This window comes from Periplaneta americana, chromosome 5, assembly GCF_040183065.1.
Source record: "Periplaneta americana isolate PAMFEO1 chromosome 5, P.americana_PAMFEO1_priV1, whole genome shotgun sequence".
Lineage (NCBI taxonomy): Eukaryota > Metazoa > Arthropoda > Insecta > Blattodea > Blattidae > Periplaneta > Periplaneta americana.
The window spans coordinates 511699-539686 of NC_091121.1; the positions used below are offsets into that span (position 1 = coordinate 511699).

General features: G+C 39.9%; 2 protein-coding genes across 2 annotated transcripts in view; one reads left to right on the top strand and one right to left on the bottom strand.

The window, feature by feature from the left end:
• The window catches only part of LOC138699398 (uncharacterized), a 76892-nt gene that overhangs the window by 14162 nt on the left and 34742 nt on the right, over positions 1–27988 (top strand). The gene's annotated exons all lie outside the window — the stretch shown is intronic.
• Positions 2690–27949, bottom strand: LOC138699397 (cilia- and flagella-associated protein 337-like). Its single transcript, XM_069825248.1, has 7 exons — positions 27678–27949; positions 23913–24097; positions 11625–12122; positions 8149–8337; positions 6353–6544; positions 5166–5560; positions 2690–5094 (listed from the first exon to the last, which is right to left on the bottom strand). Exons 2-7 carry the CDS (start codon positions 23946–23948, stop codon positions 4755–4757), a joined length of 1650 nt encoding a protein of 549 aa, XP_069681349.1. The 5' UTR covers positions 23949–24097; positions 27678–27949; the 3' UTR covers positions 2690–4754.

Below are 27988 nucleotides of genomic sequence, written 5' to 3' on the forward strand. Positions count from 1 at the left end.
GAGAAAATCCTGTTACCATCAGGAATTGAACGCTGGACCTTCCTGTCCGTAGCCAGTTGCTCTATGAGCTGAGTTACCCTGCCGCCAATGTAGGGATGGCTTTATGATTTTATTCGGCGTTATGAGAGCCCGAGAGGTAAATTAATATCTTTGCTCCCTTCTACCTGCAGTATTAGACCTCCATGGAGGCTGATAAAATATGAAACAGATCTAGTATGAGACCCACCATTGCACATTTCCTACATTTAGAATAATATTTAAGATTTGTCTTGTCTCAGATTATCATCCATTTACGTCTTATATAAAATGAAAGTTATAAATACACAGTACAGCCGCCGCGCCGTATACGTCGTCCTCTCAACAAAGTGATTATTCATGAGTGCTGATGTAATCATGAAATAGGCTAAACTTCGTACTCTGCAATCAGATCTACAGCCAATTGGAATGAGAGCCGCCGCAACATTTGATTTCTGTCTATGTGGATAACTGATACAAATGTAACGGGAAATCAAGTGACGATATTACACGTCATTCAGAGAATCAGAAATCTTCATTTTTTGTTAAGATGTGATTGTAGGATTTCTACGAAACACTTCTTAGCGATTTCCTTCTCAATAAGCGCCTATCTCTAATCTGACACGCTACATTTCTGCAGAATAGCAGCCTACCTTTCCAGGGGTTTCCATAGTTGACACACCAGACTTATTCAGAAAACTTCGCATCATCTCTCGGAATCCTCATACTGAGATTGGAAACCGCTATTACTCATGCAATGCAAGGAGAAGAATGATTCTGGACCGCTTCTCGATCTGTACGTGGGAATTGTACAACACTAAGTACGTCGTTCAATTATTTGCGTTAATAAGGTAGTAATGACTAGGGTACGGAATTTTATGTTTTTACATATAATTTTTGCTTCATTGAACTTTCGCGATGTTACGCACCTCCAGCACCCAATTGGCGGAGTTTTATTGCACATAAAAATGCAATTTTGTATGTTAGCGCATAAAACCAAACATTTTGAAACAAATATATAAAACTCACATATTTTCTGAATTTCTTTGTCTTTAAATCGCATATGGTTAAAGAAATCTCATAAAACCAAATATTTTGAAATAAATACATAAAAATTACATTTTTTAGGGCTTTCTTTGTCTTTCCTACTCAACTGCCAAGAAATGAGTGCTACTAACCACGTCTGTTACTGCCGTCTTGAAAGGTGAAGACGCCGAGGATTTCGCCTCCCTCCCAGAAAACTTACTGCGAAGTAACTGGGTTCATTAAACTACAACATGCGACGTGGAAACAATAGTTTCACGCCACAAGCCATTGTTTCGTGATAATCGACATTCCTTCACTACGGTGCAACGCCGATAGGCAGTAGAGGTTAGTAACATTTAAGAACATTTTAGCACACATTTTCGAGTTTTTGGTAGGCCTACATATTTTTAGATTTATAGCACATAAAACCATATTTTCCACATTTTTAGCAAATAAAATTCCGGGTCCTAGTAATCACTAATCATTGCAATGAAGAGGCAGATAAGAATGCAGGAAGCCAAGACCTTTCTCCGTAACAGCAATTAACACAACATTACTCACAAACCATACACGCACCCTCACATATTGCCTACATTTAGATCTTCATAAACACTTCATAGAATGAGTGTAGCTGTTCGCGGGTTCAACCCGACATCGTGACCTAGGTTTACGAACCCTGTCCCTCAGGCGGTGGCTTCCGAGAGCCACTGATCCGAGGCACCGTGCGTGAAATTCTGTTGACGCTTGCGGTATGTAGCGTGCCAATGCGTCGTGTTAAGTGAAGATATCTGACAACATGGATCTAGCTGTAGGCCTAATTTTTTTATAGAACATGAGGCAGATATAGAGGATATTCTAATAATAACGTATCCATGTAGCCTAAATGCATTTCCATTTTCAACACTGATGCTTTAAATAGCAACATTTTGTTACCTTTATGATCCTTTGTTTCACCCATGTTAGCCATTAAATTATACTATTATTATTTTTAATCTAGTTATTTAGTGTAGAAACAACAGCGTAATTATTCGGTAAATTGTATAATATGGGATGATTCCGTACTAAATCTATAAATCTTCCATACATAACATCAGTGGCGATTTCTCTTAAGGAGCACAGGAGCAGTGCACCACTTCTTGAAATAACACATGTTTTTAAAGTTATATCAATGAGCTGCCATAGACTATGTGAGCGACATAATTCTTTATTATAATACTATGTAAAAATAACACTGCACGTGTACTGGTCTTGTTGACGCCTGGGACTTATGTTTACTGCTCGACACTTGCGGCACACTGTTCCAATCGAGCATGCGCAGTAGTAGAGTTTCACTGGCAGGCTTTGGAGCATGGTAGGGAGGCAGTACAGTGTGCGTAGGCGGGGTTAGGAGCACTTTCAGATGTGTTCTCAAGCTGTCTGCAGTAGCTGTTGGCTCGTTCTATCATAAATATTGCAATGAATAGTGTGCAACATCTTTTAAATATGTAATTTTCTGTAAGAACTTTACACGAAAAGATAAAAATAAAGAAGATGGGTAGACCTACACATGAATTAAAATTATAAGTGACGAAGAACAGTAATAGAGAAGTGGCAAGAAAATTCAACATTCGGACTTAACGAAAAATGCAATATGTGGCTGCAATATAAAAGACGCTCTATTTTGTTTTCCTTGCCTATTGATCGACGGCGAACATTTACTGACAAAAATAAGTGCGTTTTATGAATTTTATTTATTTTTCTGTTTTAATTTAGGACTGTGCGTAGTAACTACATAATTTTGATTATCGTTCTGCAGATATGATTGATTTGAAGCACATGAGCGAAAATTAAAAAAACACGATTCTTCAGCTGCACACATCAACAATAATGTTAAATTAGCAGTATTGGGTCAAACAAACATACAGACACAATTGCATTCAATGAGACTATCGAACTTCACAGTGATAAAGTTACCAAGAACAGATAAGTGCGTGCGGTTTTGTGGAGCTTCTGAGTTGGCTTTAAGAGGTCACGAAGATGGAAACTCATCTTGAAACGCTAGTATTTTTCTTGGCCTCGTCAATTTTAGTTCTGAATTAGACGCACTCTTAAGGAACATTTGGAAAGAGGAGCAGTGTTTGAAAGCACATCAAACACTACACAGCACTTAATAAGCCATTTTGGATGTATGCCATGATGAGATTTCAAAGAAATAAAGAATGCTGCTGACTTTTAGCAGTTAAGGCTGATGAGACGACACACGTATCGAATGCTTGTGAACGTGTGAACTGTGTTATAAAACGTAATATAGCGAAAACAATATTATTTACGGTGTGCTGCATAGAAATTGAACACTTTACTTTGCTATTACTGGACCTACATAGGAAACTGATTAACTGCAATTTCTTGACTAACAAAATTATGTAAATTATACCTATATAATATATATATATATTAATAGTTATGTCGTAGTTAGTACCAATAATAATAATAATAATAATAATAATAATAATAATAATAATAATAATAATAATAATAATAGGGTGTAATAATAATAATATGATAATCATAATCATAATAAATATTTGTGCACCACCAGGATTATTTATCACCACACGCCACTGCATAACATTGTTGCTGAACTCAGATGTCATTTTGTAATAATCCCGCCGGCAAACGCCGAAACAGTTGCCGGCTATTGACGGAATCTTGTGCAGACTGAGTGTGCGCAGCGTCGCGGCATCAGAGTTATCTTCTAGCAGGCGGGCGTATAGAACGCTCAAGCCACCTCGAAACCACTGCAAAGAGGAAGTTGCTCCTTCTGCTCTGTGTTTTAGCTGAATTACTGACTTTACAATCTAAAAATCATAAACAAGAAACAATTGAATACGTGAGCGCTACAGACATCGTACAAAACATTGCAGAGCCAGTATATTTATTACCGTACCTTACAAAAGGCATGCGAATCCATATCACAGTAACTACCCTCATCACTCGTGCAAAAAGGCAACTGTACAATATGTTGGAAGAGAAAAGACATCATGGCGCTCTTCAACCCACTGGATTAATAACTCTTCAGACACGTTCAACTACACTACACCATATCGTCCAGGATGTAGTACAACAGTAGACTATACAATGTAACATCTAGCACAGGACAAGAGCTGAAGAATGTATTCAGGCCTGTCATTTCAGCGAAATCAGTAGTCGAAATATTTACAATTCATTGGAAACCGAACTGGACGTCCTGCAAGTACGACAAGAAATATTAACAGCCACAAATCAATGTGCTCGACATCTCTCATGTAGTGACATTCACCAAGAGGGGAAGCACATGTTAACTCTCCGGCTGTATGCTGATCTAATGAGCATTGTACAGTCTTAGAAAAGAGTTTCGTCACACAGATACTTTGTAAGTTCAAGCAGTTCGCATGAACAGAGGACGAGCGACCTGGTTCACAAGAGAACGACTAGTTGAGGTCATAAAATTAGTTTTGTTTCGTTGTATATCTGATCATGCGTACTATTTCCTTTCTAGAATTTATAAAGTATCTGTGCGACAAAACATTTTTGTAAGACTGTACGTATTAGATGTTATGTGATAAGTAAGCAAATCAATTACCAAGGAACCCAGCAATTAACAATATTGAACAGAGGAGGAATTCTTGGAGATTACTGGCGATGATGATGGTGATATGATGATATTCGCATTGGCATAGCCAACTCATTTCGCATTAAGTGTTTCGAGAAGACGAACGCCCTGTTCTGCCGCTGGACGCGGCACTGCTGGCGGCGGAAGGCAGCCGGGCTCGCGCCAGCTTGTCCGGGTCGGTCAGGTCCAGGCGGCGCTCGCGCATGCGCCTCGTGAGGGGCAGCTCCGTCGAGAAGTGGATGTCCTGCAGGTCCCAGAGCCGCAGCGCCAGGTGCGGGGCGCACTGCTCCACCAGGGGGCGCATTTCCTGCTGCCTGCGCTCATGCCTGGCTCGCAGCACGTTGAGCCCCTGCAGGCTGGCCGGCGTGCGCAGGCTCTGAGGCGACTTGTCGGAGCTGCGCAGCGACGACCTGGAGGACGCCCTGCAGAGCGAGAGGCTGCAGTGAGCGGGCTGAGATGGACCACGTGGCTTCAGTGATAAAACCCTTCGTACCTGGAGTCGGAGTGTTCCGGAATGTCGGGGGTGACGAGCCCCCTGGCTTCCGCAGCTGTCCAGGGCGAGGGCACGGAGGCGTGATGCTCGCGGGAGGGCGGGGGCAGCGGGGGCGGGGTGGCGCGATGGCGCTCCGTCTGCACGCGCAGCAGCGCCAGCTGGTCGCAGCACGCCACCAGGATCTGCCCCCTCTGCCACAACTCCGCCTCTGCAGCAGCTAGGCGCTCCGTCAAGGACTCAGACGCGGACGGCGTGGGTGGGCCACCACAGGAAGGACCCGGGTAGAAGGAGCGAGTTCCGAACTCCACCATCTTGCCCAGGACGGTGAAGGACGGGAAGTTGAGCACCAACGTCTGCAGACAGCACTGGTCGTCCGTGTCCCAGACTTTCACCATCTGGAAAGCCGTAAATTAGTTTATGGCGAATTCTTACACTGTTCTGACACTCGCCTTACTCAACAGATTGGTCCCTCTTCCTGTTTTTCTTTCTCAGTCCGTATAATGGACTTTAAATTTATAGATTTCCATTACATTCATTTGATATCCGCCAGTGGCATCTTTCACGTGCCTGGATATCCAACACTTTTCAACAAATTCGCAGTTTTCTGCAAACTTTAAAGATCTGCATTATAGAATAAGACTTCGGAACCTTAGCAATGATGCTGAGATATAATTTCCGCTTTATTGATTTCAATGGATATCAGGAGCCGTTTGAGTGGTGCAGACCTGCAGAAACATCTGCTCGCGAAGCAGAAAATGGGGAAGATGTCAAAGTTGAATTTTTACGTGAATGACAAGCAGCCTTATTGTCTTTTCTACTCAATGGTATGCCGCAAATCTACTGCAAAAACTCGCCGCCATACTTGATATCTTATACTTTAGTTCTACTATCTGGTCCACCTCTTTATTTGATGTGGCCGTCCTTATAATGTATACTTCGTTTTCTTCATTGTCCCAGGAATATCTGCAGTCTCAACGAGATATTGGCTGTCATATGCTTTTTTTTTTATTTTTTCTTCCCCCCCCGCAGAGGAGAGAAGTCCGGAAACGAGAAAAAATTGGTTGACATATTTTTTCTTGGAGTCCTTTCATGTTTTCCGTGTAATAGATCAAAGACGCGGGCTCACTGCTGTACTTTTCTTGCACAAGAAACTAGACTATAACGCCGTGCAGTCACGCGTCACTCACCCCGTCCTTGGCGCAGCTGACTACGGCCTTGAGGTGGCGCAGGACCAGCAGATCCACCACGGCAGCCTTGTGGCCGAACAGGGACGCCACGGGCTGCTTGGTGACCACCGGGTTCCACAGCCGCACCACGCAGTCGCCGCTGCCCGTGGCGAGCAGGCGCAGCTTCCGCTCCAGGTGGAAACAGCGAACGCCCTGCAGCACCAAGTCTTCATCATGCGAGAGTGATAGGCTACTTCCCGTTTGTAGTTGATTTCTTGTTTTCTAAGAAGCAGTACTATTGCATAGTGTGAACTTCATGGTTGTAACTTCTAATACTTACTTATTTACTTATGGCTTTTAAGGTTCATTACTGCCTTCACATAGGCCCGCCATCGGTCCCTATCCTGAGCAAGATTAATCCAGTCTCTACCATCATACCCCACCTCCCTCAAATCCATTTTAATATTATCCTCCCATCTACGCCTCGACTTCCCTACAGATCTTTTTCCCTCCGGCCTCCCACCTAACACTATATACGCATTTCTGGATTCGCCCATACGTGCTAGATGCCCTGCCCATCTCAAACGTCTGGATTTAATGTTCCTAATTATGTCAGGTAAAGAATACAATGCGTGCAGTTCTGCTTTGTGTAACTTTCTCTATTCTCCTCTAACTTCATTCCTCTTAGCACCAAATATTTTCCTAAGCACATTATTCTCAAACACCTTTAACCTCTAGAATAATTCTTCTCGGGTTCTCAGCTAGGTGAGTTGCATATTTGCTTCCAAGCTTTCGATGGCTAACTCTGCCATCTTCTTCTTCAGAGAGTGGCAGAGCTAGCCATCGAAAGCTTGAAAGCAAATATCCAACTCATCTGACTGAGAACCCGAGAAGAGTTATTCTACATCAAACGCCAGGAAAGCCTCAAGTCATACACCCTAAATCTCTGTTAATAATAATAATACCGCTATTACTAATTAATTATTAATTATGTTCAAATTTCACAAACTTAAGCTCAATTCCCACGGTGCTTGTTTCCTCGCTGACTAGCAAGTTTGGTCTCCTCTGATGTGTACGCTAATGGCGCTACCATCCTGGTTACTGCTGGCTCTTTTCACAGTTCAAATTGGAAAATCATCTGCTGTTTGAACTAACTGTTGCCAACACTCATGGTCAAAAAGAAACTATGAGTGAAAAACAACTAAAGTTTTGCATTAACAATAGTAAATGTGGTAATAAGGTAATTAAGCCAGAAGTGTAAAACAGCTAAAGTCCGATATCTAATTGATGTTTCTTAGAAACCAAGGAATATACCAAAAAAAAAACAGATTTAGTAGTAAAACAACGAACATGGCGACATGGTTTCAGCGGTAATACTATATTATCATCTTTGGTTCCAGCCTGCAAGCCAATAAGAAAAATAGCAAGCAACCTAATCTCAAAAACCAGCAAGCTAGCCACCAGAGCGCATTATTTGCAGCGAGCAAGCACTCAGAGTAGCCATCAGCGCTACCAGCTTGGAATCCATCACATAAACATCACCATGGGAACCAGGCTTTACTTACTTCCATTTCATCAGTTTTCTTCTATTGCAAACCAAAATTATTGCTGCCAACATAACAGTTGGAAAACAGCTACCAGTTGTCGTCTTTGTGAGTACTCGAAATTCGAAACGAAGTTGGTAAAAGTAAATTCAACCTGGCATCTATAAAATCACTATAATCAACCCACTAGCACATGCACCCTAGTAATAGGAAAATGGTTAGGTTTCACTCTTACGCTATTAAGTAAGTTGATCCGGCATAATTAGCACTTACGCGAGCAAGTCTGAAGATGTAGGGCGTTCTTCTCGCAGTCACGTGGCGGATGACGAGGGTGGCTGTGGGATCCTGGCTACAGGACACCACGGTCTCGTTATCTGCGAAGTACGCCACTTGCTGCACACTGTCGGCGTGAACTGCCGCGTCCACGGAGACGTCCACGTAGTCGCCCTGCTGGTCCAGCTCCTGCGTTCAAAGAGAAGCCTTGACTGTAGCGCGTGCTACGGGATGATAGTGCCGTCGGCTAAGCCGGCCTCTAGTGGCGGTCTGACGTACTAACTCGTAAATCTACCTTGAGTTGTCTAGAATCCACCATCATTGCTATCTAGCAATCTTAGAACAAATCGCGAAGAACACCCAGCATAGCGGACGATGGATTTTGCGTCGCGTAAACACAAGTGGTGCCCTATTTTTCGAAATGGGGAAGACAGGAATACTCGGAGAGAAACCCTCAGCAACTTGGCTGTCGGCGGGATTTGAACTCGGATCCGTGGCCATCGTATCAACTCGATCTAACTCAGTTTGTAACTGACGGACGAGTAACTTGACCGAAACCGTTAAAAAATAATTTTATCGTAAAATGGCTGACCGTCTGCGCCTATAATCCAGCCTTCACTTAAAACTTTACAAATTGACATCGGTTTCAGTACAGTATCGCATTTCCACATCGTAGCCTCATTTTGTAAACAGAAAACTTGGACGAACATTAAGACCAGTAATTTTCTGTCTCCATTCAATTTGGAAACTGGGTTCTTTGTTTCTTTTCAGCATCTAGAAGTTACACTTTGAATTACGACGGGGCTCAGGCCAGGCTGTGGAATAAGTTGCATGCCAGCTGTGCGCACCAGGGTCATCAGCTGGTTCCGCCATTCGCGCATCACGCTTCTTTTTCAGCCTTCTAGAAATGTTTAATTTGTTGCTGCGGTGACTGACCGTTGAGTTTCAAGTGGCTTATCTTGGTCGTGGGATTCAGGGTACTGCAGTATAAAGCAAACAAAATATATCTGGTTGCCTTCACTCCAAAGCTTGCTTGTGTGTAAGCTGAGAGATTAGGCAGACTTTTTCTCACAGATTAGTACAGCCTTTTGCTATTTATTCCCCCTCACCATGAATTGTGACGTTGCACAGAGACAGAGATAGAATACGAGATTTGTACACCCGTAATATCATTCCTTAGTGATTACCTTCCGTAGCTTAGATTTCTTGAGTCATCGAGTACCAGGAATAGCCTTCCGTTGCACAAAATCGCTGAGACGTTACCAATACCATCTGTCTGCCTTGGATATACCACGAGGTACCCGTGTCCTAGACAACACAAGGAAATGGCGTACCTTCAGATAATGGAACGGGATATGGAGAATTAAGAGAAAACTCCTCGTAACCTTTTCTTCTTCCACCGCAAATGCCATGTAACCTGTATGACAATATTGTGCTATATTCTGAATAGGTTTATTATTTGTACATTGCGTTATTCAATTGTTATTGACCTACACAACAACTTTCTTATTGACTAACAAGATAATGAATTTTACGTTACGTTTAAGATTGAGCGAGACAGGACTACACGACAACTAGCAGCTATTTCATAACTTAGGACTCGCGTTATAAAATGCGAATCCTTGTGGGGAAGGAATTTTCTCATGAAATTTCGGCCAGTGTATGGGGCCGGTGCCCACTCAGCATCGTGATGAATTTGAGGAGCTACGATAGGCACAGAAACAGCTAGGAGAATCACCGTGCTAACCACACGACACCTCCGTTATCGTTAACCTCTGTTGAGGGCGACTGTTTGACCCTGACCCTTCATGGATTTTGAACACTAAATAATACTCGTGTAGACATACGTAAATAAAATTTGGAGCTCCCTTATTGTGTTGTTTCGCTTACAACATACTGCGCATGTGCAGCGAACAAGAGCCCCTGTATGTGTGGACAGTCGTGCGAAATTGTTGCCTACGTTTGGACTCGCTCCAAATTTTAATTCTGTATCTATACATAAAAATGTGTATAGGTGTTCGTGCTGTCCTGTTAGATAGATTTAAATATTAGGAGAGGACTCGCGTACCTGCCAGATGTGAAATAAATAGTAACAGCGGTCTGCAGAGAAAGATGTAAGTTAACATCATATTTATATGGATGTAACGCTACATGTTTTAAAAGACTGTAAATGTATTTATATTTTTATGTTTAGTTCATTATCCATTTTAACTATAACTCTAACATACCTTAGGTGCAATCTATTCTCCATTTTCTCCATTCTCTTAATTTAACCTCTGCTTTGTATTCTGGATCCTAGTGGTCAGCCGTAGATTTCGGCCAGATGTCCCAAATTGTGGAATTTGTGTTGTAAATTTTGTAAATTCATTAATAACAATACTAGCATTAATAATAACAACAATGTATTATGAAATCCACTCTTTTATTATATAATTTCATTACTTTATTGCAGTTATTGAATTACAATAGAACTTCTTTTAACCGAAATGAAGGTGGGGGGGGGTGATCACATTTCGTATTCAGATAAGCAACATTTGGGAGAGTTACTGTATACTCACTCCTTTTTAGAGTTGAACGATTAGAAACTGACTCATAATTACTGTATATAGCCCGCATGAAAGGATTGCATATATTTAAAAAAAAAAAGTTAATACAGTGCGTACAGTAGGTTTTTTTTAGATGTTTTTATTAAAAGTACCAGATAATATGATTATACGAAATACAGTAGGGAGGCCTACATAATTACCAAATTTAAATATTGATTCTCCATTGTTTCTTTTAAGGAAAAGTCCTAAATTTGCATTACCTTTTGTATTGGCATCTCTTCCTTGCAGCAATGTCACGCTAGGGGTGGGTTAGCCGACGTCTGGTTGCCTGCTAACAGCTTACAGGTATTCTACTTTGCATTTTGGCTATAAAGTATTGAAATTAAAATAATTATTATATGAAAGTACCGTGCATCATAATAGGCTAATTTTATAATTACAGCACACAGTATAACTGTAAAAGCTCTTTATAAAAATTCACTTACACGACTTACACGTTTCGGTTAAACGGTTTTCGGTTGACAAAGGTTAGGTTAACACTTAAACGAGATTTTTACTACTCGCACGCACGCACGCACGCACGCACGCACACATCAGCCGTCTTTATTACATTCTTACATCTATTCTCTGACAATCTAACTTAATACTTAATTTAGTATTTTTATTCCTAAGTTTAAATTTGAAACATTATAATAGTTGAATAGAGCGTGCATACTCTTTCATGTGTTTTTAATTGTATCGAATCCCTCGTATTGTCCCATCGTTTGTCGAAGAAAAAGCGGATTTTTCTGAGAAAATTGCATGTCATTTTTCCGGTTCCAATTCATATTAGGTATTCGGTAGTCTGTTGGCCTCGTAGAGCCGCTGAGGCCAGCTCCTCGTAGTTCTTGAACATTACTAATGCGGCAGTGAGGAAGGGAGACTACTCACCGCCCAGTAGTACTTGTCCAGCTTATCCGGGTGCTTCTTGCGGAAGAGGGAGATGCGTGGCTGGTAGAAGCGCATGGTGGTCACATTGCCGGCTCTGTCCCCTATGAAGAGCATGGAGGGGTTGGTGCCGCAGCTGACCGTGTACGCCAGACACTGCGGCACGTGCCGCATGCCCTTCACGTGGCACAGCGGCGCGTGCGTCAGGCCGGCGCAGTCGTACAGGTGCAGGCTGCGGTCCGAGCACGCCAGCAGCAGGGCGTTGGCGTCTGGCACGTGCACGGCGTCCGTCAGCCAGAGTGACGTCACTCGACGCCGCCTCTCGCCCCCGTCTGCATCTCCTATGCGCTCGCGGATGTCGCCTTCGCTCAGAGAGATGACGTAGCTGTCCAAGAGCTGCAGGCTTCCGTCGTAAACCCCGACACGCCCGAACTTGCTGACCACCGCGTAGCAGAAGGTGGTCGCCGTCTCTATGGGCACCACTTTCACAATGGTCTCCCTCTGCGGACATAAATCACAAATTCTTACTCTTTTCTCCTAAGTACCCGATTTGCTCAGGATCTAAAGCTGGATTCACCAACGTTTATATTTAGGAAAATCAAATCAAACTATCAAAGCCTTGAAACATTCATAGCTGTCTTAGTATATTGTATTAAATACGAGTTTGAATAAATTAAATATAAACAAAATTTCAATAAACGTGCCAGATGCTTGAATGTTTGAATAAGTCGAGGGTTCACACAAGATTTATATTTCAGTATGACGTATGAGTTTCGATGATGACATAAACGCAGAACAGAGTATGTAGATGAATGTTCAGAAATGCAAATACTGAGGGCACAAGACAGTGAGGACATCAAGAAAATGTTCAAAATGCGAAGATTAGATGGAAACTAAAAGGCTACAGTCCGAGAGCTGCAACGGCAGCTTTGACCAGCTTCTGCACTGCGCTGAGCATTCTAATAAAGATATCGGTTGAGCGTGCCGTGCTGCCACAAGGTTCAAGAACGGATGACGAATTTGGAGAGTATGGACAACAGAATAGCAGAGATGTTGTAGGACATCCACGACTCATAGGGAAGTCAACTATGACATTCAAAAGTATTCTTCGGTAAAGAAGATCAGCAGGCTCAAACCATGACGATGATGATCATTATGATGATATTTATGATTATTATGGTGATAGTTCTGATGATAATAATTATGATGATTATGATGATTCATTCATTCATAGTGTTGTGCCCAAGGGAAGGTCTTTCACTGCAAACCCAGCTTTCTCCAATCTGTCCTATTTTCTGCCTTCCTCTTAGTCTCCTCATATGATCCATATATCTTAATGTCGTCTATCATCTGATATCTTCTTCTGCCCGAACTCTTCTCCCGTTCACCATTCCTCCAGTGCATCCTTCAGAAGGCAGTTTCTTCTCAGCTAGTGACCCAACTAATTCTTTTTCCTCTTCCTGATCAGTAGAGAAGACAATTTCATACACTATATTCATGCACTTCTATTTTTTGTTCCAAATTTATTTCACTTCAATTTTTTTGCACAGTTAACAACTGACAACATTTCTAATTTGGTTTCTGTGAGGTTACTGCGCTTGTCAGGCAGTATGTTTTTGTAGGCAGAGAATGATCTCTCTACATCACAAGAAGTATGGGTGCAAGCTTGAATGAAAATATTTGTGACATTGTGAGGTCAAATTCTTCATTCAAGTTTTCATTACAATTAACCTTCTTCAATGAACAAAAGAATCCGTAGTCCAGGTTCGCGTTTATGACCCTGTCCAGTTTGTTCTCACTTTCCCACAGGCATAACTGAAGGATCTACAGCAGGCCTGCACAAGGTTTGCGCTCTCCGAGCCGGCTCACAGCTCATGAGCGGAATGCAGATATTAGCTGCGCTCTGTATAAGGGTGGGCTGGAAGAAGGGGTGATCTCGTACAAAATGTACACAAAAGGAAGTACTATTACGAGTGCTTGTGAAATGAATTCCCGTTCAGTGTTTACAAAACTATCTTGAACTTGTTAATGAATACAGAAATATTTATTTTACAGAAATAATAGAAATTCTATAGCTACTTAAATGTACAATATCATTTTGTTATATTTTTATTTATCAGTACATGAAAACGAGATTTTATGCTGTTGGCAACTGAAAGGAACAGTAGCCTACTGATCGTAATGAAACATCAGTTACAGATGTTCGATGTCTGCCTTTATTAAAGTTGATTATAGAAAACAGTTGCTCACAAATATAAATGTTGAGCCAAACATAGCAATCATTTTCACAGCCAGCCTGTGTAGTCGTGGATATTATTGCTAATGTTTAGTCTTGTAAAACTCAACCAGGCTAGTAGTATTATTCAAACGATCTTTAGCCCTTAAGTCACATTGAAGATCAGTAAGTCCGAGCTGTAAATCGTTAAATGTTATGTTTTATTTAACGACGCTCGCAACTGCCGAGGTTATATGAGCACACTTAAATGCAATCTACCTGGCCCGGAATCGAACCCGCAGCCTCGGGCATAGAAGGCCAGCGCTATACCAACTGTGCCAACCAGGCCCACCTGTAACTTATATGACATTGTTTCAACTGGAATTTATTATTATAACTTTAAACTTCTTTCCAATTAAGACAAGATTTGTAGTAGGTTATTTAACGACGCTTTATCAACAGCTTATGTTATTTAGCGTCTGAATGAGAAGAAAGTCATAATACCAGTGAAATAAGTTCGGGATCCAACACCGAAAATTACTCAGTGTTTGCTCATACTGAGTTGAGGGAAAACCCCGGAAAAACCTCAACCAGGTAAATTGCCCCGACCGGGAATCGAACACGGGCCACCTGGTTTCGCGGCTTGACCCGCTAACCGTTACTCCACAGGTGTGGGCCTTAAGACAAGATCTTGGAACCTAGAATTAAATTCATTTTGAATTTCAATTAATATTTGCACTTAATCGTTTAACATGGCTTCATCACGAGCAGTTCGAAAGTAAGCCATATTACCTTCCCGAAACTGACTTACGAAAAGTGTAAGTTTACGACTGAAATCCCGTAATTTAAACACTGAGCTGGCCTTTTCCCTGAAGAGAGATATTTAAATTGTTGAAGATTAATATCTTTAGTATCTTTATGTCTGGAGTCGTAATGACGCATTATGTTATGTTTCTTTCTACCTTTCGAAATGTTGTGGCAGATAGCACTGAGGCCCGATTGTATAAACCATTTAATCTTAGATCAGAGGTTAAATTGATCCTTGTTTCAGCTAAACTTGGAATTTTGTGTTGTATAAAGTCTAATCTGAGATTAATTTGTCTCAAACTAAAGTCAACTTTGACTGAAGAAATTTCTCCGATTAAGTTAGATGATCCAAGTTAAGTTATTTCTTTTCTGTTTGAAATATACGAGTGACAGATTGTGCAAATAAAATATCCATTATTATTAATATTAATAGATATGATAGGTACATTTATATATATATTTCTTTCAATTTCTTGCCTTAATACACAATCTTATATTTTATAAGGCTCTATCGTGTTCAGCAGTATCAAATAACATAACCTATAATTATATTATGTTTATAACAACCATTAATTATTAATGGATATGATAGGTACATTCATAAATTTTCAATTAACTGTATTACTAAACGAAAATTGTCGTTTTATGAAGCTGTATTATGTTTAGCAGTATCAAACACCATAACATGATAACAACTCGGAGAACAGTCAAACTTCTTCTTATTGTCCGCCATTATTTACATTGCACAAAAAACCAGTGTCTCCAACAGAGTGTACGGAAAGTCGCCAAAAAGTAGTTGTAAAGTCGCTAGATTTCTCATTGTCAACGAAGAAAGATTAAATTTTGTCACTATGGGGTGCTAAAAAGATCACTAAATCCCTATTTAAGCAATATAAAAGTTAAAAGAAATTGTTGTTGAAAAAGAGTTAAAGTCGCTAGATTGGCTACACTGAACAAACCTGTCCGCGCATCACGTATTTCACCTGTTTATGCGATGTTGCCAAATCCTTTTCACGTGAACTTAGATTGCATTTGAACCAAGGTAATTTGATCGCAGACAAGTTTTATACAATAGAAGAAGTGTCTGAACTGGGTTCACTTTTCGATCTTCGATCAAAGTTGATCTTTAGTCAGGGAGTTCTATACAATTGGGCTGAGTATTTACTCCAGAAGCTAAGAAAAAATAAGCATTTTCCCATGCAACATTGAAAGAATTTGCCTGATCACCACTTTTCCGTCTTTTAGATTCCTCCATACTGTACTGTAGCAGTAGGTAAGCAACGTAAAACAGTTACTGAGAATACACACTGCACTCCACTAGATAGCTGAGTAGTCGTTTCCCTCTCCTCTACCTACAGCAAGTCTATGTCATTCTGACGTATCTTCCTCTCCGTTTCGGCGAGCGGTAAACACCGCTCTCCCGCTCTGAAGGAGCGCGCGCGCTCGTTGAGCGCTATTTGTGCAGGTATGATCTATGGAATTCCTCTGCAAATGGCAGACGTGGGACCTAATTTTGTTATTATAGAGATAGTTTATAGAAGTTTGTTTTAATGTAAAGTAAATCCTGCTGCACTTTTTATTCATTCAAACGCTGTTTCTGCATCTCTGATACACACTGTATCATCTCGCGAGAAACTATTTACCACCTAAAACGAAAAAGTGTTTACTTTAGAATTAAATAATAGAAATATTAATTTCAATCATTAATAAATGACTGGATTTGGTGTTTTGCAATTTTTTCTTTTTTGCATTCTTGCAATAAGTGAATCAGATGCGACATTCTGGTCGATTTGAAAGTTTTAGTACATTTTATCTGAAATTATAATAGACCTTGCGGTTACCTAAATAAAATTAAAAAACGGACATCGTAATTTAATTAATTATTTTAAAGAAGAAGGACAACGGTCATAGAAAATATACGGAAACAGAATAGCAATGCTTACCTCTTTACTGCAACAATCGCAGAATACCACATCCCCAACTGATCTAATAAGATCCGTTCCTTTAATCCACTGTGTAAAGAGTGCATTTTTGGAACCTTTAATTGAAGGCAAATTACAAGCACATTAACACACGTAAACAGAATAAACAGACACATTAACCACTTACGAGGTTCACACACTGCAAAGACAGTTTTTCAAATGATTCCAATTTTAGAAGAGTCTAAATTGCTACTGATACTGAAAAGAGAGAAAGAGAGAGTATTTCAACCTCCTTGAAAGAGGATGCTTTTGACCTAAATTGTTTGTCGGCAGTTTCCTTGAACCCTCTGTATTTCCTCTCTACTATTCTCACAATATCCAGCGTGATAAATCCATTTATGACGCGCAGTCTGTAGAGGGTCGTCGGTAAAGTGTTGAAAAAGTGAACTTACGTCCAGGGAAAGGCCCTCTAACATCTTATTGTGAAAATCTTAACATTATATTTCATTTTTGTATTATTTTTTTCCTTCTTCAATCCTGATTCCTGAAGCTAAAATAAGGGACATAAAAATCGAGAAACCGAAGTGTCCACTCTAAAACCATTAAAACATCCATTTAAATTGAATATAATGTATATTATATGCATGATTAAGCTAAAAATTGTTTAAATATGCATTATGCATGTTTTTATCCCCAAAAATGCCAAAACATGCAAAGTACACATATTTGGAATCGGAAAGTAATGAAATGGATAAGTAGGCTACTAAGTTTGAGCTGTCCCGCGCCGTGGCGTCGCGATCTAAGTCATCCCGCCTATGACTAGCGCTACGGAATGCGCGCTGGTTCGAGTCCTCATGGGGGAAGAAACTTTCTCATGAAATTTCGACCAGTGTATGGGACCGGTGTCCACCCAGCATCGTGATGCACTTAGGGAGCTACGATAGGTAGCGAAAATCCGGTTTCGCAAACCAGCTATAACGGCTGGGGGAATCTTTGTGCTAACTACACGGTACCTCCATTCTGGTTGGATGATCGTCCACCTCTGCTTCGGTATGTGGACGTTAGGCCAGCAGCCAGCTGGTCGGTCTTGGCCTTTCAAAGGGCTATGTCCTATGTTCCTAAAAAAAACATGCATTTGCATGGAATTCTCGTCTCTACTGATTTGTTTCAGCATCATTCTTTCTTAACTCACTCTTTCCAACACAGCTTCATTTCTTATTCTGTCTGTCCATTTCACACGCACAGTCCTTCTCCATATTCAAATTTTAAATGCTTCTAGTCGCTTCCCTTCACTTCGTCGTAATGTCCACGTTTCTACCCCATCTAATACTACACTCCTCACAAAGCACTTCACTACTCTCTTTCTTAGTTCTTTCTCCAGAGGTCCGCAGAAGATACTCTATTAAAAGCGTCTTTTGCATTGCTATCCTCCTTTTGACTTCCTGGCAGCAGCTCATGTTACTGCTTATAGTACACTCCAAGTATTTGAAGCTGTCCACTTGCTTTACTACCTGATTTAGAATTCGCAAGTTTACCTTCTTTATTTTTCTTCCTATTACCATGATCTTCGTCTTGTTGTCATTTATCTTCATTCTATACCGCTCGCAGCTGTCATTTGACTCCAGGAGCATATCCCTTAGTATCATCTCCTCTTCTAGTAGCAACGCCATAGCATCAGCAAATCTTTGAACAGGGTAGGTGATAAAGGGCATCCTTGACGTACTTCTCTACCTATTTCGCTTCCTTCTGACATTAATTCTTCTCCTATCCTGATTTCATATAAAGATTACTGAACAGTCTCCTCTCTTTCCAATCCACGCCTTTTCTGGACCCACACATACTATGTACACTTCTTCATTCTTCTCCAGGTATCTTTCACCGATTGTCCATAGCAGTCCAATTGCATATCTCGTACTTTTTCCCTTCCTGAAGCCAAACTGCTCTCCTTCCAACTGTTCTTCCATCGATAATTATGATTATTGTGATGATAGTTATGATGCTTATGATGATAATTATAATCATTATGATAATTATGATTATTATGATGATTATGATAGTTATGATAATTATTATGATGGTTATGATGATGACGGTAATTATTATTATTATTATTATTATTATTATTATTATTATTATTATTATTTTGGGAATGACGAAACCGATGATAAAATATGCTTTTCCTAGGAATTAATAAACTAATAACTAGGGAACGAAATCTGGACATTAAAACATTGCCTACTGGCGGCAACAGGCTATAGGATGAGTTAGTTGTTTACTTTACTGATGTACCTTCAGGTTCGTATGCAAAACAGTGGCGGCTGATTGACTGAGGCAAGTGAGGCCGGGCCTCAGTCACTTGGCTTAACTGAAATCAAATGTTGTGTTTTATATAATGTAAAGGGTGCGTCAGAAAGAACGGATGGTTTTCAAACTGTCGATACGCAACGAGGAGAGAGATATAGTGAGGGGGACCACGACTGTTGGGTCAGCCAGAGAATGCAGTTTCAGTTGAGAACATGGTGTTGGTCTGGTGTACAACGTGCTTTCATCGTAGAGACATTTTTGAAAAATGAAGAGTCTGTGATCGCCACTCAGGACTCATTTCGACATCGGATGTCACGCTAGGATTCCAACTCGGAATACAATTTTGCGGTGGGAGGCTTCATTTCGTATCACAGGTTCAACATTAAAGAAGAAATCACCTGGACGAAATTCTATTGCACTGAGATTGTCCGAGGCTACGGTAAGATCTCGCGCCCTGCGACTTCTTTCTTTGGGACCATTTGAAGGCGTAAGTTTGTAAACATCGATCACATACACTGGACGAACTGAAGACAGCGATTCGTGAAGAAATCGTGGCAATTGCACCAGCTATGACTGTGAAAGTGATGGCGAACATCAGAAAACGCCTCGATGCCTGTATTGAAAGCCAAGGACATCATATGGATAATGTTGTTTTACATAAATAAACTGCATGTATTGGTGAATATGTTGATAACAAGAAATTTTTGATTTGATGAATCTTTACAATTTTCTTGCCATGTGAAATCCATCCGTTCTTTCTGACGCACCCTGTATTAGTTATTTGAATGAAGCATATATCGCTGTAGAAGCATTTGAAAACTTTGTGATATATATAGACCTGTTTTGCAGTAAAATTTGTTCCTGATGCCAGGATCGCTTGTGCCGGGTCTGGCTTCTGCATTTCGAATGCTTTCGCGGGCTTTGAGGTTGGCCTATAGCTGAGGCACAATTCGTCTGGCCTCGTGGCCTGGTCAGGTTTCACCCCTCCCATCCATGGAGCGGTCTGAAGGGTAGAGTGGGATGGGAATAGCAGTGGTGACCATGCTTACTCCCTCCACGGTGACTTGTCTTCCTAAATAGGCCACAAATAACAAAAATTCCAGCTCTTTGGCAGGCAGAGACCCACACTATTCTCTCCCCTTATGTCTTAGTTTATGACTTAAGCGAGGGTGTTGTACTATTGTACTTCGTACTACAGTAGTGAATCTGGGCCAATGTTGTTATGTGTTTCCGGAAAATATAAACAAACAAATGCGAGAAATAATGCTGGTGTACTTAATTCATTGTTAGAGTGTCCTTTTTCGAGAAGAAATAATATTGAAAGAAAGGAAGTTTTAAATAAGGAGAGAGCCTACCGAGATACCTACGACATCGCTCACAATTTTTCTGGCAGATAATCTTAAAATGCGAGTTTCTATTGCATCCTGGTATGGGCAACATAAATGGTTAAGTGGTAATGTGGTGCAAAATAAACTTCTCTTGATCTTGTTTGTTGCTGTCAAAGGAAAAAAATAGAAAGAAAAGAAAGAAAGGGGAATTTCAACACATAATATGGGTTGCTTCATCGCACTGAAACAATCACTGAAACTCACAGCATAACAGCTTATTTGGCGAGTGAAATTATTATTTTTAATTAATAATAATATTCGGAATATTTCTTGTGTTAAATATTATTAACGTACCTTGTTAACATGTTTCGACCTATTTTCGGTCATCTTCGGAACTGGTCGTTGTTGGTCAGACAAAAGACAAAAGACAGAGCCAAAACCTACATCAACACATAACCAAAATACACCCAAAGCTACACTATACATTAGAAATTGAAAACAACAAATCCATAAATTTTCTAGACATACAATAACAAAAGTAGACAACAAACACACATTCAAAGTATACAGAAAACCCACAACAATAACAACAACAACAACACACACATACACAACACATCCAATCACCCCATACAACACAAACAAGCTGCATTCCGAACAATGGTACACAGACTACTCAACATATCAATGAACCAACAGGATTACAACGAAGAGCTAAACACAGTCAAATACATAGCACAAGAAAACGGATACAACCCTAACATAATAGACAACATAATACGTAAGACAAAACAAAACCAGAAAAAAAAAAATCAGAAGAATACAACACAAACACAAGAACACAAAAAATATATCACACTAACATACGAAAACAAAAACACACATAAAATTGCAACCTCATTCAAGAAATTAAACTACAGAACAAATAACACTCTACAAAAACATCTCAACACACGAACAACACAAACAAACAAATACAACCACACAGGCGTATACAAACTCAAATGTATCCGAAGTGATACAGTGTTAAAAGTTGTGTAATCAAGATGTATAATAGTAATAATAATAATAATAATAATAATAATAATAATAATAATAATAATAATAATAATAATAATAATAATAATACAGTACCGGTAATAATGATATTAGTAATATAATAACAATAATAATTAATATCATGAATAAACATTTCCTATCGGAGGCACTTAAACTAGTTGCACCTGGCCTCACCGACGATTTCGATCACCGGCCGCTACTGATGCAAAATAAAAAGATGTCGCGTGAAGGAAGCTCTGTTTATTCGAAGTTTAATGGATGCGGGTTTTGTATTGTTTACTGCATTCCAATAGGTCGTTTCGACAGAGCATACCTGTTTTCTGTTTGAAAAGTAAATATTTCGTAAGGAGTTCAGTTGTGATCTAGTGAAGATGTTTGAAAATGCAGCCAATAAAATGTGCAACGTTGTCTATGCTTGTAAAAGACTTCGGAGATGATTGTTTTTCATTCAAGGACGATATGTTTTAAACCAGCCCTGGGCACAACGAGGAACTCTGAAACCTCCTCCTTGTCCTTTCCGCTTACACTGCCTTATAAACAAACGCTCGTGGGCACTGTGCATCAGTGATGGATTTCAGGCGCCCAGCGACAGCGAAAGTTCGTAAGAGCTATGATGCAATCCGCCACTCAGCAGTGCTTAACTGCCGGTCGACTCGTCTTAGGCGGGAAAGGTGTAGTGAGGAGTGAAGGGGAAGTCTGTATGACTCAATTGAGTTAATAGCGCCCAGGCCTGGTTTAAGCAATGCATATATGGAATGTAGTGAAATTTCGGGAGGGGGACTATGACCCAGTACCGCGATCTTTCACGATCTGTTGCTCTAACCCTCAAGCTAGGCGATTCCCAACTCACACCGGCTGACTGGTTAATGGCTTTTCGTCCAGCGGATTTCGATCCCGGCGTGGTCGGCAGGCTTTTTCTATCTCGTGTATTCCACCGCTCCTTTAGTCCATCTATCATCTGAAATGATTGCTGATAGGCTGGGGTTAAATCTTGGGTTCCAATGCAAGGATTTGGGGCTTCAAACTGGGGTTAAATCTTGGAGACAATACGGGTTCCGATGCAAGGACTTGGGGCTTCAAGCTGGAGTTAAATCTTGGGGACAGTACGAGTTGGGGTTTCAGGTTGGGGACGGTGTATTACATGCTGCAAGGGGTGAGGTGGGTGATCTCGAAGGTCACAGGCAGTACTTCGCATCTACCGGGACTCCTACGCCATACTGCGTGAAATGTGGAGGAAGGTGAGATGAAATGAAACTGATAAAACTCCGGAGAAAACCGTCCACCGCCACTGCAGAGTTAGGCACTACTTAGCATTAAGAGCCACTGTACGTCGAAGTGACGATATGGATCAGGGACGAACTGGATTTGAATAATTGAACATCACGCAGTGCGCAACTATCTCGTCTTCCGCTGCCACATTGCGTAAGAGCAACAAACAGTTCAGACCGTGCAAGTATGGGTTCAGATATGCAGAAGGTCGATTTATCTGAATACTCACGAGTTTCAGGTCGTACCAGCCATCTTGCATACGTATACTGTATGTGAGAATACTTATTCTCAAAGTTGAAAAACTTGAGATCAGAAATAAACTTCTGTTTGCCCCATTAAAAGTGCCCACGTGTGTCGTATATCCAAGTTTTGAAAATATAGTGAAGAAAGAGCACAATGATAGATAATAGTAATATACGTTACAAGAGCGGTATGTTGACGTTTTCATGGTCGAGGAAAAGATTGAAAAAGCGAAACGTAGTTGAGCTTTTTTAATTTCCGAGAACATGAAAACAAACATACCGCTCGTGTATCGTACATTATTTTGTGCGAAGATCGTTTATTACATACCTGAAAGACGAATTTCTAATTAGTTGCAATGAAATCTCCATGTTGGTTTCTGTTTAATGGCGGCAACTTCGGAAAACCAAAATATCTTTCTTCAACATTGTTGCTATAAAATGTTTTCTGTGTTTACTATAGGGCCTACTCCAGCAGGCCGTGATATACGTCTGTCTTTTTTTCCCCCAGTCTATAAATGTGAACTTAAAACAAACGGTAAGGTTATGTAATGATTTATTTTTCATTTTAATATTTTAACAATATTATTTATATAACATATTGCAGTAATAACATCCGCATCTGGAATCTTGTTGATTTTTTCATGGCTTCCTTAATGTTACTTGTATCAGAAATGCAATAAGTTTCGTGGAGTAGTAGACTTTACTTAATTTTTGCAAATATTTAAAAACAATAATTAACATTGCAATGTAGGTGAAATTGCAGTGGTAAGTTTCCAATTTATAATTATTACTATGTTAAACGTCTCTAAAAATAATATGTTAAAAGCCTAAAGCAGTAAAATGAATGTCGCGCTTAAGCGGTAAGAAGAGGGAAATTGTTATGTGTGTTACGTTGGGAATACTGAATGTGGTATTTCACACTTACCGCGTATTGGTTCTGTGCGGAAAACAAGCAAATACGCACGATCTCGCACAAAAATATTATATGAATTAAAAATAAATATACTGTAAGGGCTGACCTGTAATATCCATTATTCTTTGTCATAGTCGTGTGTGCACTGCTACGCATGGATTTACATTTTTACTCACATGTTATCACAAATACGGTATTATAATGTCTTAACGCTTTAAATAGAGTGCTATACCTTACAATGGGGCATGTTGAAGATTTCCACATGCATCTCCACGAGGTTTCCAAAGCCGTCTGAGCAGCGGCTGCCTAATTGGTCGATGACATGGTCCAGCACTTCCTCCCACCACACCAGACCAATCTGCGACGAATCCAGAGAGTCGAACCACTGACTCGCGCTCGTGCAATACAGGGGACTGCCTGCGAAAATTATCACAGAATAGTTAAACGTCGTGAGTTCAATATTGCATGTTACCTTCTTTCCGTGTGATCTTGCACCATACCTAGAGTTAGTGTAGAATATTCAGAAGAATGAGGATGGTAGAGGCATAATAATAATAATAATAATAATAATAATAATAATAATAATAATAATAATAATAATAATAATAATACTGTATAATGTCTTAATAAAACGGAAGACGGAGTGAGTGAAGGTTGCACAAGCCGGTTCAGCGCTCCCTTTTAAATGGTCGCTTCTTATTGTGTATGGTGCATTCTTCCCCTCCCTTCAGTATTCTGAATGTTGTGTTCAGTGACGGAACTTCTGTATGTTGTCGAGTTGATTGTTCGAAATGTTTCTAAGTGTAGAGGCTTGGTATATTATTTTAAATATAATTATATTATTTTTGATTTTGATTTCGATGTTACCAGCTGGTAACTGATAGGCAAGCAAGGAAAACCATTACAGTCAGATGCTATGGAAATGGTATGTAAAGTCCACAGGTTCTTTGCAGAAGAATGGAAGGGAAACAATATCAGTAGCAAATGTGCTAGGAAGAACGGCGTGTCAAGGAGAACTGTTTCTCGTATTTTAAATGAGGCAAAATTAGCAGAAGAAAGTGGAAATGCTCTGTCAACCCCTGGAAAAAAGAGGCCCAGTAGGACACCAATTAAAACGGTTATAGATTCGTTTACCGGCACTGCTATTCGCTGTACAATTTATAACAGATAGGCCTAGATCGCGGTTCTTGCCAAGTCTTGATGATGTGAGGGGGCTCGAAGAAGGCAGAATTATTCGTCAAATATTAAAAAACATGAAATTTCGCAACGTGAAAAATAATCAAGGGCGAAAAACGTTAATGCAAAGGAGTGGCATTGTTATAAAACGATTTCATTTCTTGAGAAAAATTAAGGAATTACAATCAACAATCGGTCCAATTATCTATTTAGACGAGACTTGGATCAATGTTAACCACACTAAAGATAAGATATGGATGTGTAACATCCCTGAGTCTGCACTGAATGTGCTTCATGCCGGATCGGAGACTGGATTTATTCCCAATGGCTTATTGTGCTTCAGATCCAAATCGACGAAAGATTGCCATAAGGAAATGGATGACAGTGTTTTTAAGAACCGGTTCCTAAACTCGCTCCTTCCCAATACACCACAACACTCGATAATAGTAATGGACGATGCATCGTAGCATTCGATAAAGATCCAATCTCTTCTGCTTCAAAATCAGAGATGCAGGAATGGTTACGTCGTCATGATTATCAGTATGATCCGCCTTCAACTAAACCAGTTTTGTACGACATTATTAAAGGCTTAAAGAATAAATTTAAGACATATGAAATTGACACAATTGCTTCACAACGTGGACACATTGTATTGCGTTTGCCACCATATCATTGTGATTTTAATCCTATAGAGACGATATGGGGTCAGATAAAAAATGACGTAGCAAAGCACAATACCCAATTCAAAATTAGTAACACTGCGGTATTGTTCACAGCCACGGTGGAAAAGGTGACAGCAGAACATTGGAAAAATGCTTGTGAACATGTTAAGAATATTGAGGGAGAAAGACGGCATCGTAGATGAGGTGATTGATAATTTTATTAGAATCGGACACAGATGAGAGTGAGTGTGAAAATCTCTTTTCTGCCGACACATCAACTCCATCCAGTTCCCCACTGCATGGATGGATGGATGGAGCGGCTCCGCTCCCGCCTTCACCGTAGCCGTAGACGGTATGGTATTGATGTCCACTTCATTGTATTTTAAATGACTGCATTATTCATTGGAATGTAATATCCAGCATAATTAATGCCCTGATTAAACGTATTTAAATATTATCTATACTAATAACAAATCTGTAGCCGAAATTTTTCTGGTAATTTTCGATTTTCCAAAAATAATTGGTCCTGACATATATAATTAACCACCCTAAACGGAAAATCGCTTTTTTTAAATTTTTGCTTGTATGTCTGTCTGTCTGTCTGGATGTTTGTTACCTTTTCACACGATAATGACTGAACCGATTTATATGAAAATTGGAATATGAATTAAGTTCGTTGTAACTTAGAATTTAGGCTATATGGCATTCAAAATATTTTATTTATAAGGGGGGTTATAAGGGGGCTTGAATTAAATAAATCGAAATATCTCCCTTATTAATTTTCATGAAAAATATTACATGACAAAAGTTTCTTTAAAAATAATTTCCGATAAGTTTTATTCCATGCAAAATTTTGATAGAACTGATATTTAATGAGATAAATGAGTTTCAAAATTACAATAACAACGCCATCTAAGGCGATGTAATGAAATAAAAAAACAAATGACTTCATCTATAAGGGGCCTTGGACAACAACAATCGAAAGCTATGAAACATAGCCTACAGAGAATGTTTCTGTGTTTGTATGAAGTAATATCGGAAGCTAAATTAACCGATTTGTATAAGTAATTATTAATTCACCATTGGAAAGTGTAGTTTCTCTAGATGGACATAATGCTATAATGTTATTACAGTAACTTGTGAGTGAATCGAGGACAGGTAAGATTAAAATAGCTTCTTATGCACAGAAAACTTGATAGGCTATTCTGTACATTCGTTTCCTGTATTTCCTAAAATAATTTTTATGACCAAATGAGTGGTCTCTGGATCAAAATGATCGCATTTTAATTTTTTAATACAATTTAAATTAAGTAACATAATAAACGATTTATCCTTCTATCAAACACGAATGTTCCCTGGATCAAATGTCCTATTTTAATTATGTAATTACTTTATATTCATTTCTAACGGGTGCAGCGGAGCGCACGGGTAAGGCTAGTTTAATAATAAATAAGTAATAAATGGTAAAGTCAACCCCATTACAGACCATATCGCCCAGACGGTGGCTTTCATCTTCACAAACAATCGGCATTAATGACAGTAGGGATTTCAGCCTTTACCTCAAGGAAATGTCCCTGGTACTCATTTGTTAGAGGCTGAGTAGACCCCAGGGCCATAGTGCGGCCAGAAAAATTAATCAATGAAAAAATCCATGACCCCATTGAGAATCGAACCCGCAACCTTCCGGCTTGCGGCATTACGTCCCCCCAACACAAGTAGAAATGGGATGTGATGGTAGGGACTGGATTCATCTTCCTCAGGATAGGCACCGATTTTTAACTTATAGACATTTCTGTATACCTAGTGGACATTTCGATTTACGGTCAATAATTCTGCCTTATTTTATTGGACGTATCAGTTGTGGAAATTTCTGTAGTGAACTTTCTACATAATGTATATCGTGCTAGGGACGAATTGGTTTGTAATCTATTTTGTATAACCAGGAGATTCATTGTGATGGGATATTTAATCGGTTATTTTCAATGGTATTTTTGAGAGTTGAGTCATGGAATTGCCTGACACGCAACTCACAGGTGAGAACAAAGTCGAACCGGGTAATCGGCTCGCGGGCACGTATATAATTCAGTTCAACAGAAAGTTTAATATTCAGTGAGGCTCTACTACAGTACAATGGACAAGTGAAGCACTGAGACTTTTACCGACTACTTTTTCGATGGCCCTCAAGAACTGCTTCTTGGTGAGGGGTTTCCCACCGTAGTTCTGCCCGCGCTCCTCGACGGCACGCGTCTTCTTGTGGCGGAGCTGCTTTGGCTTCTTCTTAGCGTGTGGATCGCTGGAGAAGAAGTAGCTTCGGAGGGTGCAGAGGTCATCGGAATCCAACCTCTCCAGAAGATCCAGCTCAACATGATCTTCTTCCAAACTGAAACAGCGAGTGTAATATTTTATGCCAGAATAGTATTTGATTTCTGAAGTTTAGTCAAACAGAATTTTTGTATTGAATTGTTGTTCC